Genomic DNA, 17,659 nt, shown 5'->3' with positions numbered 1-17,659 from the left:
GCATGAACTCGTGTATCAACTCATATTCCGTTCACAAATAGTTCCACATGTGTGTGTGTGTGTGTGTGTGTGTGTGTAGAAACATTAAACACACACACACATGTGGAACTATACACATAATGTGACATATAAACTGATGTACTCCATGCAATTTGTGACTATTTTTTGGGGAGGGATACAAGCCCATTCCTATTTTAAGCACTACGCATGATGAGTTTAATTGATGATATTCTGATGACATAAAATTAAACAAACTGCTAATATGCATCAATGGCAACTCTAGAACTGCACAGCGATGCAGCAGAACCCATCAAGCAGAGGGAAGATCCTGCCTCATTAAAGTCAAATGTCTGACAGTAAATCCTTGAGTGGGTTCTGAAAGCTGAAAGAATTCAAGGGCATTGTCCCTGACTGGGAGCCGTGACAACAGAGGGTGTGTGACGTCCAGCTGTGTCTGGGCCTCCTCCCTCAGTGCCAGGCGTCTGCACGGTCGTGTGCCTGTGTGTGTGTGTGTGTGTGTGTGCGCGTGTGCCTGTGAGGGTGATGCTAAGTGAAATGCTCATTTTGCGTTGTGTGATTATGGAGGCCCATGGGCAATATGCACTAATGTGAGCTAATGCAATAGATTACACTGCACAGGCCCTGGGGAGGAGACACAAAACAGATGTGCTACACCAAAAAAGAAAACAGGCAAGAGTTGGGGGGGTGTGTTTTAATGCGCAGACTGCCCCGTGCAATTTACAGTTGACAGAATGCACCATTATGATGTGCTCTGCCAGTCTCCTCTCTCTGTATAGGGTCACGTGGACTGTGGTATGCCCAGATGCCAGTATGCCACCCACAGGGCAAATGTGGGAGCATTTCACTAGAATGGTGCCATCCTGGCACTGTAACGATAACATTACCACATGTGTTTTTAAACTTAAACAAGTACACAATAAAATGGTAGTTCAAAAAAAAAAGGAATAGGTAAGACATTCTAAATGTGTGTGTATGCATCTATACCAGTCAATAGAAGTAATACGTGTTCATGCTTTACGACAGAGTTCAACTCGGACTATGCATTCCCTGTCTATGTTGCATCAAGACTATTGTGAAAAAAATGTGCCTGCACTGCCCTCTGGAGTACACCTTGCATCATCACAGTGATCTCGAAGGAATGCAGCCACTTGGTTAAGTCTCCATATTTATTTCCAACTTCATCTTAGTCACACCATTATCACCACGTGGTCATTTCTTCTGTTTTTTTTTTTTATATAAAAGAAGGAATTGTAGACCAAATCAATTGCATTACTCATTGGCAAAAGTTGACATGATGGACTGGTCTTAAGGCTGAAAAAACATTTAAACGTTAAATCAATACAGCTTCTATCATTTTAATTGACATGACTTGACACTTTGATACCAATTTCTGAAATGTCTTTCCTCCACACCAACCACTCACAGATATCTGTGTGGATCCTGATGCCTTGTGCAGAACAACACGTGTACATAGATGACACGCTGAAGGTACCCCTAGGAAAATGTATCAAAACTGAAGGAATATTTACAAAAACCAATACAACCACAGCTGCTTAAACATATACAAGGCTTTGAGAGGATTACAGAATGTCACAGGAACAATGAAATAATACTCAAGTGGTCCCCAAGACAAAAATGTATTCAAAAGCCATCAGTGTACAACACTGACAGTCCAGAATCGCTGCCTCATATCCATTCCAGACATTACCGATCAAACAAAACTCTAGTAATTTAAACACAACACAATCTATTTGATCCAAAGTGACAAAATCTACAAAATCCCATTTTTATTTTAAAATGGGAAATTCATTACTGCCCTTTCCACCTAAATTCACATAAGAGTTACACAAGAATTCTAGAGCTGGCCAAAAGATGATTTGGTATCATTCTAGAAAAAACACCACATACAGCAGAGAGGGGGGGAAAATAAAATAAAACAAAATAAAATAAAATAAAAAAGGACACCCACACAATTAGCCTCATGAAAGTGCCATGTCAAGACAAACAAAAATAATACTATGCATTCTTTACCAGGACTGATGGTGAAAAGATGTGGAAGTCGCAACAGAGTGGTTAAAACAGAAAAAAGTTATCAAAAGTTAGCAACAGTCCAGGCAATGACCTTTTAAAGACAAACACAATTCAAACATCCAAGCAGCGCAGGGTCAAACTGTCGACCCCCTATCCAGTAAACCGTACCTGTTGCCATGCCATCAGTCGGTACCTCAGTAGTTAATCAGTCTAATCAGAGTAACGTCTATGCCAGGCTCCTTATGCTGTACCATGCCATCTTGGTTTTTGGGCAGCATTACAGTGAGAATCCATCAAAAACAACAGTGAAAACAGAAATACCCCTCGCAAAATTGATGCACATTGGTTTCAAGTATAAATCAGACTCTAAGAAGACTGAGATAGGACATTGATGGATGAATGCCTAAGACATGACACGACTGTATGCTTATACGAACTGGAGATAAGCATACATTGCACCACCTTAATTACACAGACAATAGCAAGCATACATTCCCCGAGATTGGCCCATGTTGACAAATAAAAAAAAACACCACATGATGAAAATAAATATACATACAAAAAAAATGACAACACCATATCACAATCATTCAGATGTGTAACAGATAGACTTTAAATTAAATGCAAATAAAGTTCTCTGATCACAGGCCTGAGAAAAAAAAAAAAAAAAACATGACTGCTCCTGCCCCTAAGGCAGCCAACAGCCAACCTGGGTCCCTGTAGATGTAGCCACAGTGCTTCTGGTGAACCAACACCAACATGGGATCTTCCAAAAGTGCCGATGGAATCAGAGCTGGAGCTCAGGGAGACTCGTACAGGTTTTTTATACTTTCATTCTCTTATCCAGATCAGAGCAAAAAGAAACCGTTGCGGGTTTTTGGACAAATGGAGTGTGCACAAGATAAACAATCAAAATTTCTGCTCAGCTGACCATGTACCACGCACACACACACACACACACACACACACACAAAGACACGTTTCAACCAGAGTGAAAACATTATTATGCATTGGAAAAGAGTGGACTTATTTTGTTCTTTTCCACTCCATACCTAAACTAAATGAAATTCTGGTAAACCTCACCTCAAACCTACATAGCCATCTAACTGAATAGAATAATAGAAACACTTCCGTTGATTTAACATTATTACAATAGACTGTGCACATAAAGCTTCATTTTGTAACGAGATGATCAAGAGATTTGGCATCCATCATGAATGTTCCATTCATCCACCCATCATGAATGTTCATGTTTTTAGTTGGCTGGACCATTCTCTAAAGCTACCCTTCTTCCAAAGATGGCCATATTCAATGTTCATGGTATAAGGCCTTCAAAAGAGGTGCCCACTTTCTGCTGTTTATAAACTATACTCCTAACCAAGTAAGTAGCAGTGAGGATAGGCTGAGAAAGTATACGCTTCCAACCACACCAGTAAACCAATCTCTCCACCATACAATGTTTATCCACTCACAACGACAAAATCACAAAACTACTCAAGAGTCCAAAACATCTCATTTAGTGAGATATGTGCACACACAAAAAGGATCACAGCTTGTTAGGGGAGGAGCAAGTCTTCCATCCAGTTGCATTTGAAGTAGGAGAGTGGTTTGAACACAAAAGACCTGAAAAGAGAGCAAAAGACATTTCAGGCTTTTTGAAGAGCAGCCACTCAGTATCCTCTGAATAAGGCTCACGAAATTGCACAATGCCATCTCTAATACATAGCAGGGCTGTACACTGCGAGCACCTCGTCGCAAATGCGAGGAAATATATATTAGTGCTAATTGAAAATATGAAATGGGAGCACAGGTGCGAGTACTGAATTCAACCCTTTTATTCGCATTTTGCTCCTAAAAATCCACACCAAGTGGATCAAAGTATAGGCTAGTACAATTTTCGCGCATCTGTATACAAATTTCATAGTTGACAACTCTAACGCTCCTGGCTGGAAACTCACGCTTTCAGCATCAACCTCGCTGTCTCTCACACACGCAAGAAATGTCACTCCAAAACCATTCTTCTTTTTCTTCAATCTGTTCGTTATCAGTTGGTGACACTGGCGATTAGCCTACCGTTGAAACGGCAAACCATGATAAGAATGTTGACTATATAGCCTACAACCGTGTTCATTTCAAATATTATTATTATCACGGTTGATAAACACGGTGTGGAAACCGTGTTAGCTTCACCCCAGCCTGCATTTGACATAGGCCTGGTTGACTTCTATGAGAGAAATCCGACTGATTCTGTTGTCTAAATGATGGATTTAACCACGATTTGGTGTAGGCTACACCTGCTTTAAAAAGGCGGAACATTTTCATTGCAAGTGTGCGCATCATATAGCCACTCTGCGTCTTTGTATGGAGGTTACATTCACATTAATTCCATTCCTCTAACGTTATCAGGAGAATACCGTAACGTTTTATTTTGAGCTCTGGTTGTCACTCATTGGATATAACAGATATAGCCTACCAAACTCCAAGACAAGTCATGGTAGAGTAAGTTAAGCACCCAGCCAATTAAACATGACCAAGGAAAAAGTGACAACTCATGATGCCATGCCATGGTAGGCTACCTAAATCATAGAAGTTAACGTTACTGGACAGTGGACACTCATCTTTTCTATTACACCAGAAATATTTGTCTTTACCTTTGTTCGTTTTTTGAACATTTAAGTTATTTTATGAAAACATGATGTATCCTTGAACTATGCTTGACTCTTTTCCTAAAACCGAATGAAACCTAATTATGTTCACGTACATCTTAAAGTGACAGGCACTCAATTAGACCTACACACCACCCCTGTAATATCATTACAGTGTAATCAATATGAAGTATTCAGTTTACTGAATATTTTAAGCTATAAGTAATTATGCAGATCCTAAAATGCTATAAATTGATAACAAAATGTATACAAATTCTGAATTCAAAATATGAAATAGAAACAGGACAAGCCATTTTCTGTGTGTGTAGGGTTTGAGCAGAGACTATGATTGCCACTGCTGTGAATGATCTGTATCCTGCTTAAGGCAAGAAGGTTTTCAAGGAAATTTCATAGTGCTCCTAAATTTTTTTCTGTGCTCCTAAACTTTTTCATTTAGGAGCACCTGTGCTCCTAGTGAAAAAGCTTAGCGTACAGCCCTGCATAGGCTACTACAGCAAAAGTATAAATGCTCATTTGTTCTCTTCGATGCAAACAAATCTGTCCAAATCTGTGAGAACCTTTACATTCAGTGGACGGGCGAGAGCTCTGGTGAACATCCCTGCAGTCAGCATGCCAACTGAAAACGTGTGACAACAGTAGCAATATATTGTTTCTAGCACAATTTAGGGGGGGCTTTTATTGTAACCAGTCCACAGGCACATGCTATAATCATGTTCTTTAATCACCATTGTTGCTGCCTAAGAAGCTATGCTAGAGGCTTGTGCTTCCTGAATATGAGACTTCATTCAGGATACTGCAACAAACACGTTAACTTCACCAAGGTGTTATTGGTCCATGCCGAGCTTCACTCAAGACCGACCTTGATTCGCAAACACACATCAACAGAGTGCCCATGCTACTGCGGCAACATTGCTACACCAGTGCTTGCGATACAGCTTTATGTCAAAGTGGCCCATCAGTGACTTGAATCCACGTGATGCCACCTTATAGGTCACAATATCTCTGCAATGCCTCAAAAACCACAGACCGTGACATTACAGGCTAGCTTAAAGGGAAAAAAATAGACATTTGAAGATACAGTTTTTGTTCTGCTATTCAATTTTACTCTAACAACTCAGCTACCTTTCATTTATGTAAAATATAGAGCTGGAAAAGAGCTTTCAAACGACGTAACAATTTATGTGTGACTTACAGTAAATGAGATACAATAAGTCAAAGTTTGTTATGTTTCATGGTCCAGGCTAGCTTGGCTAGCGCCTACCACTATAGTGCCCGTCCGAAATATTGATGCAAGAAACTTTATTTGCAAATTCATGTGGGTTTCTCATATGACAAAATCAGTATGCCAAGTTTCGTTACAATCTGTGACTGAGGTCCAAAAGTGTCCTGATTTGACACAGAATCACCCAATAATGAAGGCTTTTTAACTTTTTCGATTTAGAGTGCCTTGGAGTTTCTTTGGTTTTTAGCATTTAGTTTCCCATCTAAAGAGCATCGCTCACTTAACCAAACTTTCCAGTGTAGGAAGTGCTCCTTTGCCCCCTTTTTTGAATTATGGAGGGTACTGTAGATCAGAATTTAACACTGGTTGCAAGTGGTTTATTCAATTTCACTTTACAGGATAAGTCTAGCTCATTTCAGAGTCCCCGATTTTATATATCTGCTACCGATACCGCGGGGCCCATAAACTTGGGCTTTGGAGAACACAGATGGCATTTTATCCCAGAGTCGTGAAATACTTTATCTTGTAGTTGTAAATACTTCATCCGACTTGAGTCTTTCCTCCTGTTCACGCTCCATGCGCTTTTGTTTGCCTAAGGACTACTAACTAGATTACTAACCAGGTAATGTTTCTCACGATTCTCGTGAGCCTGGTTTTCTGTCTACAGTTCACTAAACAGTTATCCTCTATGGCTATGCAAGGTGAACGATTCCCCTTTTAGAAGTTTATTTACCATCATATTGGATTTGAAGCTGTTGTATTAAGGTAAAAAAAAAAAAGAACTTGCATAGTGCTGCTTGAACACTGCAGGTTAGGGATGTGGCAAGGTGTGTGGGATACTGCAGAAACACAATTATACAAGTATATCCTTGTCAATGATACCTAATATGTACCTCATCTGTAGACACCAAAAATACCTACAGATGCTCTAAAGGCCAGTTCAAACACAAGATCCGCGACGAGACGAGCTGCAACATTCTAAAAACCAGCAATTTTCTGCAACAATGTGTTCTAAAACTGGGGCTTTCAGACCACTGCAACGACATAGAAACGGCAACAATGTTACCATAACAACAGTCTAGGCGTGAGGACAAGATAGAAGTTTTCAGCCAACGTCACAATAGCTACGCGCAAAAGTGTTCTAAAACTCTGCAACTAAGATTTGACAATGTTTAGCGACGTCTTGAAACTGCTCGCAACTTTTCATTTACACCGCCGCAGCCCGTCGCGAATCTTTGGTTTGAACCGGCCTTAAGCGATGCTGAGTAACATCACTTCTGTTGACGTTCAAACAAATCAGAGAGCTAGCTCGCCCCTCCCTCCCCCTCCCATGCAACGGAAACTCTCCTGAGCGCACATCTCGCCAGTGAATGGCTAGAAAAGTTTGTTATATTTCATGGTCCAGGCTGTACCAAGCTGTATTAATTACCGTTTTTGGACCCTGGGCTGCCTACAGAGATCATGTTTATTTTTTACAGTGATTTTTTTTTACAGCGAAGTGAATGGGACATGTAGCTGGCGGACTGTGAGGATATATTTGCTGTATGTGGCAAAACGTTTCATGTTTAATATTGTTTGTATAAATGAATCGCACAAAACAAACAACCAGTTAAATTGGTACGCTATAATAAGACAGTATTGTACATTGTATGTAGTGTTGTAACTCACCATGATGAGTGCTAAGAGCTCTTCTCCGAGGGGCGGCTGTGCTTGGGCTCCTGCCGGCTTGCCTGGGGGTGCTCTGGCCTCTGCAGCAGGCTGCCGGGGTACTGAGGGTACAGCAAGGGTCTGCCCACTATAAACAACAGAAGTAATAGAGATAGTAATCGTTTGTAGCAGAGTTGACTGTACAAAGGGCATGTTGCTTCCCTTTCACAGGTGTTACTATGGGTGTGAGTGCTGTGCTATAGGCAGCAATAATTGATGATGGTGGGGGTGTTGGGGGGGCTCTGTATTTGAGCTCTGGCATGAGTTGGACATATCCGATTAGCATGGCCTACCATCTCCATCATTCTGTTTGAACTGTTTTGGATGTTAAAAGGTCTATATAATAATGTTATTATTACTTGTTTTTTAGTTCATGAAACAACAATGCACAATTCAAGGATATTTGAAAATGTTTGCCCACTACTGTCTTGTGCTCAAACTCAGACCCCATAGGCCCTAAGGATAAGCATACAATTTTGACAATAGGAGACTATGGGCAATTGTTGTTAGCGCATTTTGACAGAGGGGTGTTGACATCTACATAAAAAGAAACTCAGAGAACAGAGCTGAGTTACACTAAGTTTAAGTAGTCCGTATTTATTCAAATGTCTTTTGTGTTGTACCTGAAACACTTAATAAAAAAAAAACAGTTGTAATGAAAACAACTGTTTAGAGAGCTATGCAACTACTAACGTAATTTCCCAACTATTAGCCGCGTCTTATACCTTGATTTTGCCAAATTTCTTCAGCAATGAGGTTAATACACGGGGGCAGTTAATATGGTATCATTATGGTTTTTGTTTCTTCTAACTCATAAAACACTGTCCTGCGGCCTATACACAATGCGGCTAATACACAGGAAATTACTGTAACCCTTGCACAAAACATGAGCCAGTTTGAGGTTGCAAAAGCAACAGACTAAACTCAACTGCATAGAGCTAAAGACTGTTTGAACATATTATCTTGAAGTATAACATGTGTGATGTGTGCACAGCGCTGTACCTGTGCCATGTGGGTTAGCATGGTTGGGGCTGCTGCGATACACTGAGGCCAAGTCACTGGGGGTGTAGGAACGTAGCAGGCTGATCACGCTCCAGTCGGAGTCTCGAGGCGCTGTACCCACAGAGGGGGCCATTTTGTTTCCTTGGCCAGTGGTGGAGGCCCCGTTGCCCTGTGGCAGCACGCTGACCCTGCCCAGGTCTGGGGGCAGGTGATGATGATGAGGGTGCTCCTCTGGTGGCCGTCTGGCTCCAGGCAGGTCGAATGCCGAGTCGCCTTGCTTAAGCCGCTTGGTGACGGGCTCGTCGTAGTCTCTCTTTGAGAGCTGCGCAAACCTGCTGGACAGGCAGAGGCGCACGGCGTCAGAAGGCCACACCACACTGCCCTGAGCTGAGGCCAGAGCACTTCCCCTGTGGCTCGCACCTCTGTCCCGATCCAGCAGCATCGCGACTTGCTTATTGCCAGCCACAGAGGATGATTCGGCAGGCCCCACACCCAGTTTAGCAGGGACGTGGACGTGGCCGGGATGTGGAACAATCAACCTGGTGCCTTCTCTGTCCAGTTCTGGCTTTTTCAGAGAGGAGCCTTTAGGCGGCAGAGACTGAAAGGCTTTGTTGAGGAAGGGCTGGCTCTTCCCAACAGTTTTTGGAGGCTGGGCTGGAAGGGGTGGGGGAGACGTGGTCCTCCGAGGGTGCTTGCGGCCCACGGTGATCAGAGGGCTCACATCTCTTCCCTCAAGAGCTGGGGGGCATCCCGTGTGGCGTTTCAGTTTCAGGGCAGTGCCGGTGGCTCTGCCCGTTTGCCGCTTGCTCTGCTCCAACTTCTCTTTGTGGACGAGCTTCTGGTGCATCAGCAGGACCTCGGGGTAGAGGGAGCTGAAGGGGCAAGACAGGCAGGTGTTGGTGGGCAGCTGGCTGCAAAGGTCAGAGGCAGAGGCCACTGACACGGACACTCTCAGGGACAAGTCCAGAGGGGACCCCCACTCCTCACCACCTTCGGCCTGCAGAAGTTCCTCATCTTTGTCTTCAGACTTCAAGCCTGTGATAACCTTTGACACCCTATCTGCTGGCTCAGCCTTCACTTGTGCCACTGAGCTGCAGTTGGCCATGGCGCTTTGCTGACACAGACCATCACTGGTGTCAGGCTTAGCATCCACAGTGCGGGGAACACTAGGGGAGAAGGACTTGTGGAAGGGCTCCTTCTCCTTGGTAACGGGTATTGAGGTAAAGGAGGATACAGGGATGTTTGGGATCTCCGTGTAAGGCTTGTCTCTATGGCGGCGGTCGAGATGGTACCTCAGAGAGGTCTTCTGTGCCGCTGCATAATCACAGTACTCGCATTTGTATGGCTTCTCACCTGAGGTGTGGATAAAAAAAAATGGGGGTTAACAATTTTATTCTTAAATTGTGAGTTTTTTGCTGTCGACAATTGTATCAACACAAACATTCAATCATTCATAGCTTAAGTCACAAGATTAGATCACAAAAAAAATTAGACAGGAATGCATTTATACAACTTTAATTGTAGACTTAGAATTCATTAACTGAATTAAGTGATATGTTTGCAGTGCACTTACCTGTATGTGTCCTGAGATGAATATTGAGGTAATAGTTGGAGCGAAAGGTCTTGCTGCAATACGTGCATGTACGTGAAGGTGCAAGAATCTTCAGTTTCAACTTCTCATCTTTTTTATCTAACATTGAGAAAAGGGAAATCATGACCTTTGCAAAACTATGAGGAGGAGCTTGTTTCTTTGAAATGTTGTACTACTCTCCCAAAGAGCATTTGAAGAGGAACTCGATATTCTAGATTAGAGATTGTTAACTAGTGACCCGAAGACCTGTCAAAAGGCATTTGAAGATTTTGATCAAATTTAAACTATCTTTACTCTAACTATTTTCTGACGTCCCTGTTGGGTGATGCTTTAAAACAAGTAGCCAACAAGAAGACACTTTCACAGAGAAGGCTTTTTTGTTCTCTGCTTTGCTACTGTTTTTGTAGTCAGGTGTGCTGGAAGGTCACAGCTGATCAAGATCTACAGGTTTGGTTTGATTTTGATTCGGCACACCCAATCATGTTGCAAAACCACCACCAGATCTAAGGACAGGGTGTATAAATACTGGCGGCTCTTCATATAATAGGGGCATAACGTTAGTGGTTTGTTTTAAAGGGACATTTTGTAATGTGTGAAAATATATTACATGTGTAGCGATGCGTATACAAACAATACAGTGCATGCCATTTTCTTAAAGGATCACTTCACCGTTTTTTCATATTAAACTACGTTATTCGCTTAATTAAGACTAGTTGATGATACATACCTCTCACGTTTCAGTGCGTGCACTCACTGGCTCTGGCGCGCGGCGCAACTTTGATAGCACTTAGCTAGACCAATGCATTCATTAGGATCCAAACAGAGATGAAGTTAAAAGCGACCAAACACCTCCATGTTTTCCCTATTAAAATACAGTTACACGAGTAGTCACACGACCAAGTATGGTGAGACAAAATAAAACTTGGTGCATTTCTAAGCAGGTAAGAGGGATAACTACAATGTATATTGTGTGGCGCAGTGATATTCTCACTCTTGCACTTTCAGTTTCACTTTGGAGTGAGAATATTACTGCGCAGGGTCTAAGTGCTCCCAATATTATTCCGCCATACAATATAGTTATCCCTTTTACCTGCTTAGAAATGCACCACGTTTTATTTTGTCTCACCATACTTGGTCGTGTGACTACTCGTGTAACTGTATTTTAATAGGGAAAACATGGAGGTGTTTGGTCGCTTCTAACTTCATCTCTGTTTGGATCCTAATGAATGCATTGGGCTAGCTAAGTGCTATCAAAGTTGCACCGCACGCCAGAGCCAGTGAGTGCACGCATTGAAACGTGAGAGGTATGTATCAACTCGTCTTAATTAAGCGAAAATATATTTCCATGAAAGACATAAGATGGCTAACCTCACCTACTGATTTTGAAGGGTTTGTAAAGCCACCAGCTTACCTGAAAGGAGAGTATGCACAGGATGGCCCTCCTCACACCCATCTTCTGCATACTCCTCAGTTCTGTCGAGTCCGGTGCTGTCAGCTGAGCCTGTGCTATAGGCCTTCCCATCCAATGAAGGGGTGGGGCTCTCCGCTCCGACCCGCTCTCTCTTGTGGATGCGAGAGTGCAACACCAGCTGGTGGTAAGTGCGAAAAGTCTTTCCACAGTCCTGGCAGTGTGTGGGCTTGTCTTTCCTTAGGTTTTTGTGGTCTGGTTCTGGAGATGGCGCCTCAGCTACAATGGGTTTGAGTTGACTGTGACTGCCATCCTTCCCAACTCTCTCCTCTCTTCCACCTTGTCCGGAGCCCCATATTCGGCCAAGCTCTTCCTTGTCTGAGCAGGAATCCTCATTGTCTGATATGGAGTCGGGGCTGAGCTCTTTAGCCACGTTGACTCCTGCTATAATTTTCCCCTTGGTGGCCAGCTGCCAGGCCTGGTAGGTGTTGAGAGGGTTGAGGGCAATTCCACGGCTGGCCCCCTGTTGCTCTAAGGTCTGAGCTGCTGGCTGCAGCTGGAACAGTCTCAGGAATGCATCTTGGCAGGTTGGGGTCTCTTCAGCATCTTCTGGACGCTTTTCACAAGGTCCTTCCTCCCCTTCTTCACCTGCCTCTAACTTGTGGCAATGTGCTCTGCTATGTTCACTAAGTGCCTTCATGTCAGCAAAGAAAAATCCACAGATCATGCACAACCGGTAGCTTGACATCACACTGGGCGGGGGTTGGTCCTGCACAACTCCATTGATAGTGACTGGACCCTCGGGATCTTGGAGGGTTCGGCCACGAGCCTTACTGCCATGTGCACGCATGTGGTTCTTGAGGAACCAGGGCTCCTTGAAGCGACGGCCACATATTGAACAACAGTAGCAGTAGCAGTCCTTGTGGCGCTTCATATGGATCTCCAGCTCAGCTGAATCTACCACTTCCTGTCCACACACCACACAGCTCAGGGGCGCCTCCTCAAGACTAACAGGGCTGCTGCTGACATTTTCTTGTCTGGGACGTGGCCGTTCGCCAGGGGTACGGAACTCTGCCTCCACTCGTAAAACAGCCGGGCCAAATAGTGTGGTGGGGTGCTCGGACAATACATGCGGTCCCAAGTCTTCTTGTTGCTGAAAGCTTTGTTCACAGAACATACAGTCCACTTCAAGGGTGGCGGGTACTACTGCCTGGACATCATTTTTCTGTGTAAGGCTGGCATGGGGTGTCATGCTGGAGCCAGCACCAGGCATACTGGCACTGCTGCTGCTGAGAAAGTCCTGTCCTAATCCATCAGAACTCTCCATATATGGGATTAGTGGGTGAGTAGGCATCTTTCTGCACCTGAGAAGTCAAACTCCAGATTTACTGCAGCTTGCCTGAATGCCTCTTCACCCCTACTTGACTGAAGCAGTACGGTACTATCAAAGCCTTCCAGTGGCCAAGTGTGGTCAAAGTAGGCAAGATTCTGGATGGACAATCAATACTTTTTTTTTCACTTCAATTAATAACAGCCATGTGAGAAAGTCAGTTTAACTGCTGTCGGGGAAGTTGGAGCATAGTTCTACAGCTAGCCATGATGTTGTAAGAGTGAGAAGCTGAGGCGATTGCACTTGATGTGAAGAAGGGCAAGTGTGTCAGCACTGGAGATCTTCTGATTACTTCATGTTTCCCCCAGGTTTTCGCACTAGCCTGAAAACACACCGATATGTTGTGGTGAATACAAAGAGATTTTTTTTTTCTTTTTGCTGAAGAGGAAAACAAAAGTGCTTACTGTACATCAGAGAGGAACACATGCATAAACCACAGATAAATGTCTCTACTGTGTACGGATCCTTCCCATGCTTTCAGAGATGAAACCATACAATTTTACACAGTAGCAAGTAAAGAGAACATATATCAAGTTTCACTTTCTCATTGCTTTAAGTGAAGAGCTTCAGGAAATAAAACTGAGAACTAACTGAAGCACCAAATTCACTCATTTCTCAGACTTAAATCAAGGGCCATGAGTGTGCCATCAAAGAACACCTCCAAGGTGAATGCCACGCAGGCAGGTTAAAGGTGTAACCTAACCAAAACAAAGAGGTGGATATATTAGCAAATACTGCATAACAAAGGCTTAGCACAAATACTATCTGGTAACAACTGGCTACTTTAAAACCTATTACCGTGCAGAAAAAAAAATATGAAACATGAAACATGAAACAAACATCTGGCTGAAGCTATGGGCAAGGTGGAGCTTGACTAACAACATTCTTTAAAGTATTTATAGGAGACAAAGTGTCTTGGTAAATGAGCCGATTTCTTGTTATTATGAATTTCTTTTGACCAACACACTCCCACAGTGTGGCTTAGAATGTATCCCTCAGTAGTTCCACTTCAGCAACATGCAGACACACAGCTCTGTGACAAAAGAGGTCAGCAAGTCGAAATGAGCTCTGCAAATACTGAACTTCCGAAATGGTTCAGGGTGACTGCATGTGCTATGTGGTTATGTTATGCATTATTTTGATATATCGGGAAAGTTAGAAAGATAATAGCATGCCAAAGTACTTCTACATTCCGGGTACCGGGTTTAATTTATTCTCAAAGCACATACTCTCGTAAGACATATTTTTAGAATCAAGTATTCTTAGGGCAACATACTGGCGTTAACAACAGATCTGCAAACAAAGACATCTACGTACGGTGAAACAGTAGTTAGGAAGAGCTTTGTTTTCCGTGAATCGATGGTTTTGTTCAATGGAAGACGTTTATGAGTCCTTACACTTACATGCAACAGGACAGTAGTGACGTTAACTTTCAGTTTTGTTAGAAAGTTAGCCAGCCTACTGTTAAATCATAACGCTGGACGTCAAAGTAAAAAAAAACTAATCCATGGCATGACCTCCGAGAAAGTTATGTGATGGTGATTTGCATTTATGATAACAATTACACATATGGTATTCCACAGACATATGCTAAAGGCAAAACATAAAATATAGGATATCTTCTGTGTAGACGACCACCTGACTGCTCTCCCTAAAGGTAGAACCACCACACTATGAATTCACTTCCTGACACGTGCGTGAGACGTGTTTGGAAGACAAAAAAAACGTTACTCGTCTCGTCCTCTCTTATCCTTCCTCGCAGGCTATTCTACTTCTCAACAAGTAAACATTGAATAAATGCCGCTGAATGAACTGTAACGTAAACATGGTGAAAGCTAAGAGACACATACCATCTTCAACAAAGTCAGTCTAAGACTTTGGTTTGGCATCATTGATTTAGGCTATACAAGAGGCGACTCAATGCCCCGTCCACAGACGAAATTATTTCACTTTATTAGTTTATGGCCATTTAGTGCCATAGTACCCAACCGGTCTAGTATTGCGGGCTTGTTTTGAAGACAACGCGCTGCAGTAGAAACTATCCTATTTGGCGATGCTGAATTCTGGCATGTGGTCTACCATAGAAAAAACTTTTGAAATAACATGATGAGAAGCAATTGCTGCTCTAATTCAACGGTTATTGAGTTAGCTACCTAGCATAGTTGCCAACGTAATTACTTAACACCATTAAGCCACATATGGTATTAATCATTATATAATTCTATTGATTACCTATTACAATGAAACTAACACAATAATTTGAGTTACATTATGTTTCATATAATAGAGTACACCAACAGGATCAATAGGTTTGCCAGCATAACGTTACCTGTCTGTCCTCCAGAGACAGCCAATATAGTTTTTTTCTAGCTAACGTTACACTTGCCCAATAACGTTAACGTACTAAGCTGAATGAGGCTGACTTGAAGAGAAAATGGACTCATTCGTTCTATCAACTGCAATATGATAGTGTTGGTCTGCAACAGCTCAAGCTCATGCCTATTGTACTATAACGTTACATGTTTAAGCACTTCCATAGCAAACTTTGCTGTTGTTTTGAGCAGTTGAATAGCGAGCTAAGCACTATCTTTGGCTAAGGCATTAGGTGCATGAAAAGGGCATTCAACAAACAGTTCCTGCTTTGAGTGCAGAACAGAAGAGCTATAAAGTTCCACATCAGTTTCTATTCAAGTTGATATTAACAAGATGAATGGAGACATCGCATAATTGTTATTATACATAACGAACAACAGTAATTTACAGTGAATTAAGCAATTCTGTAAAAGACACACGTTAACAATAACGTTAAATGAGTGTATCTAACAAACTGGGGATTCTTACCCGAAACCATCGTATTTGTGAAAAGAACGGGATTGACAGCAATCTAGTAGTCAATTAATACGTAACCTTAACTTTATCATGTCCGCTGTGATGTTCTGGTTAGCTAAGTTAGCCAATTGTTAGCCAGCCAGATTGCTTGCATTCAATGTTTGCAAATCTCGCACTATGCAGCTGTTGCACTGAGCGCGCTCATTCAGTATATCTTTGCGCGTTCACGGCGCAACAGTAGCCGACTACAGTCACGTGGGGATGGGCACTTCTAAATCAACTTTTTCTGAAGTCTGACTACTAGGCACACGAAAATGTCGTAAAAGGCATGGCCTTATCAATGCACTATAAACGGTTTGGCATGCGGTGCTATGATGTGGATTTCATCAAATAGCCTAGGTGGTGCTAAAATGAAGTTTAGTCTATAGCCTACCTGTTGGGCTGTCCTTAAAAAGGGCAATGCATCGTTTTCATTAGGCCTACCAACATTTTAATAGTCCCTCCCTTAAATTTCTTCCAGCGGCATGTGGGATCTAATATCCACTGTTTTGACTTCCAATTCCTGATTAAGCTTACTCCTAGTGACGACATTATGGCCTGAAACATAGACATGTCATTGCACGTTGGCAGGTTCTTTTTACAGCTTTTGTGGGTGGCTATGTGGAAACTAACAAGTTCATTATCTCTTGTTTGTCTCTTATCAGCCCGTGAATTTCAGATCAACTGCCTAGCCTGTGAATTTAGGCTAGTCAATTGGAGAGAATGACATGCCTTCTACAGCTCTCTGTTAAGTTGAAGAGATGGGGGAGGGGAGATTGCCTACACTTCACACCGACCAATGGTCTTCTGCAATGCATTAATTTTACTGATCAAGCGTTTCTAAATTCCTGGCCAGTTTAGCAGAATTGAGCAGCCTTTTCTTTAATTGGCCTACTGCCTGAGTTAAAACATTTAAACAAAGCATATTTTACAAGCACCACTACTTGAATATCATGAAGGCCTATCTTTGTAAAATTAATCATGCCATGCGTTTGTACTATGACCAAGCCATTGTATCTTGGAAATAGGCTATTTGAAGAATGTGTATGGCTACTTGACAGCTTCTCAAACTTTGATAGGCTGGTCTGTGCCAATTTTCCATTTGTTGATACAAATTGTTGTATTAAAAAAAAACCTCAATGGAGCACCTTTCCTCTTATCATGCATGTCAATATAGCCCCTGCCTGCGCCCTTCCCCCACACTAACACCCACACCCAACTCTTGCAACACAGCTTTGTGTTTCTTCAGACAATCCCTGGAAACTTTTCTTTTGTCCTTTACATGTACTGACAGTGTTGTCCTACTGGTCTGTAGCTGTAAGAAAAACAACTGTTCATTAGTCATGAAAAAAAATGTGCTTTATGTTTAATCATGTTAAAAGTTAAAAAGTTTCATCACACTACATCTTTTGGAGGATATCCTGAGATGGAAATCCCTCTAGTTCCTCTGTTTCATTAAGAGAGAGTTTTACATAAATATTCTGTCAAACAATGTATAACACAGTCTGACTGCATTAAAGACTGATACTCTTTATATTTGATCTAGAGACTAGTGTACCATGTCAGTTCTCAACTTTGGCCCACTTGTCGTTTTTTACGCTCACTGACGCTATAGGTGGAAGGGAAATGACCACCATTCAACCTGAAAAAAAAAAACATGTCACCATTCCAATTACTCCGAAGCTGTTCAGTTATGGTAAATGAAGCAAAAAAGAAAGAAACCTGCATAGTTCCCCTTTAAGAGAATGCTGGC

At 42.3% G+C, this 17,659-nt stretch overlaps 1 protein-coding gene across 2 annotated transcripts; it reads right to left on the bottom strand.

Annotated features, from left to right (window-relative positions):
• Window positions 1-1,173: 1,173 nt before the first annotated feature.
• znf217 (zinc finger protein 217) lies at window positions 1,174-16,017 on the bottom strand. Of its 2 annotated transcripts, none has more exons than XM_062541056.1 (6): window positions 15,880-16,017; window positions 11,652-13,360; window positions 10,223-10,339; window positions 8,650-10,002; window positions 7,609-7,735; window positions 1,174-3,675 (listed from the first exon to the last, which is right to left on the bottom strand). In XM_062541056.1, the coding sequence occupies exons 2-5, from the start codon at window positions 13,000-13,002 to the stop codon at window positions 7,620-7,622; spliced, it is 2,937 nt and encodes a 978-aa protein (XP_062397040.1). In that variant the 5' UTR covers window positions 13,003-13,360; window positions 15,880-16,017; the 3' UTR covers window positions 1,174-3,675; window positions 7,609-7,619. The 2 variants fall into 2 exon arrangements, with proteins under 2 accessions (XP_062397040.1, XP_062397041.1); XM_062541057.1 differs by lacking the exon at window positions 15,880-16,017 and adding an exon at window positions 14,356-14,469.
• Window positions 16,018-17,659: the final 1,642 nt, after the last annotated feature.

The sequence above is a fragment of the Sardina pilchardus genome, chromosome 7 (assembly GCF_963854185.1).
Source record: "Sardina pilchardus chromosome 7, fSarPil1.1, whole genome shotgun sequence".
Taxonomy (NCBI): domain Eukaryota; kingdom Metazoa; phylum Chordata; class Actinopteri; order Clupeiformes; family Clupeidae; genus Sardina; species Sardina pilchardus.
Note: the sequence above shows the minus strand (reverse complement) of the source record. Positions and strands in the feature narration are given on the sequence as shown.

Bases quoted from the DNA above. Each gene is read 5' to 3' on its own strand.
- znf217 (XM_062541056.1), bottom strand. From the start codon at position 13,002: ATGCCTACTCACCCACTAATCCCATATATGGAGAGTTCTGATGGATTA. The intron at 10,340-11,651 runs GTAAGCTGGTGG...TCTCAATGTTAG, and splicing joins TGTGCATACTCTCCTTTCAG to ATAAAAAAGATGAGAAGTTG. The intron at 7,736-8,649 runs GTACAGCGCTGT...TGTTGTTTATAG, and splicing joins TGCTAACCCACATGGCACAG to TGGGCAGACCCTTGCTGTAC.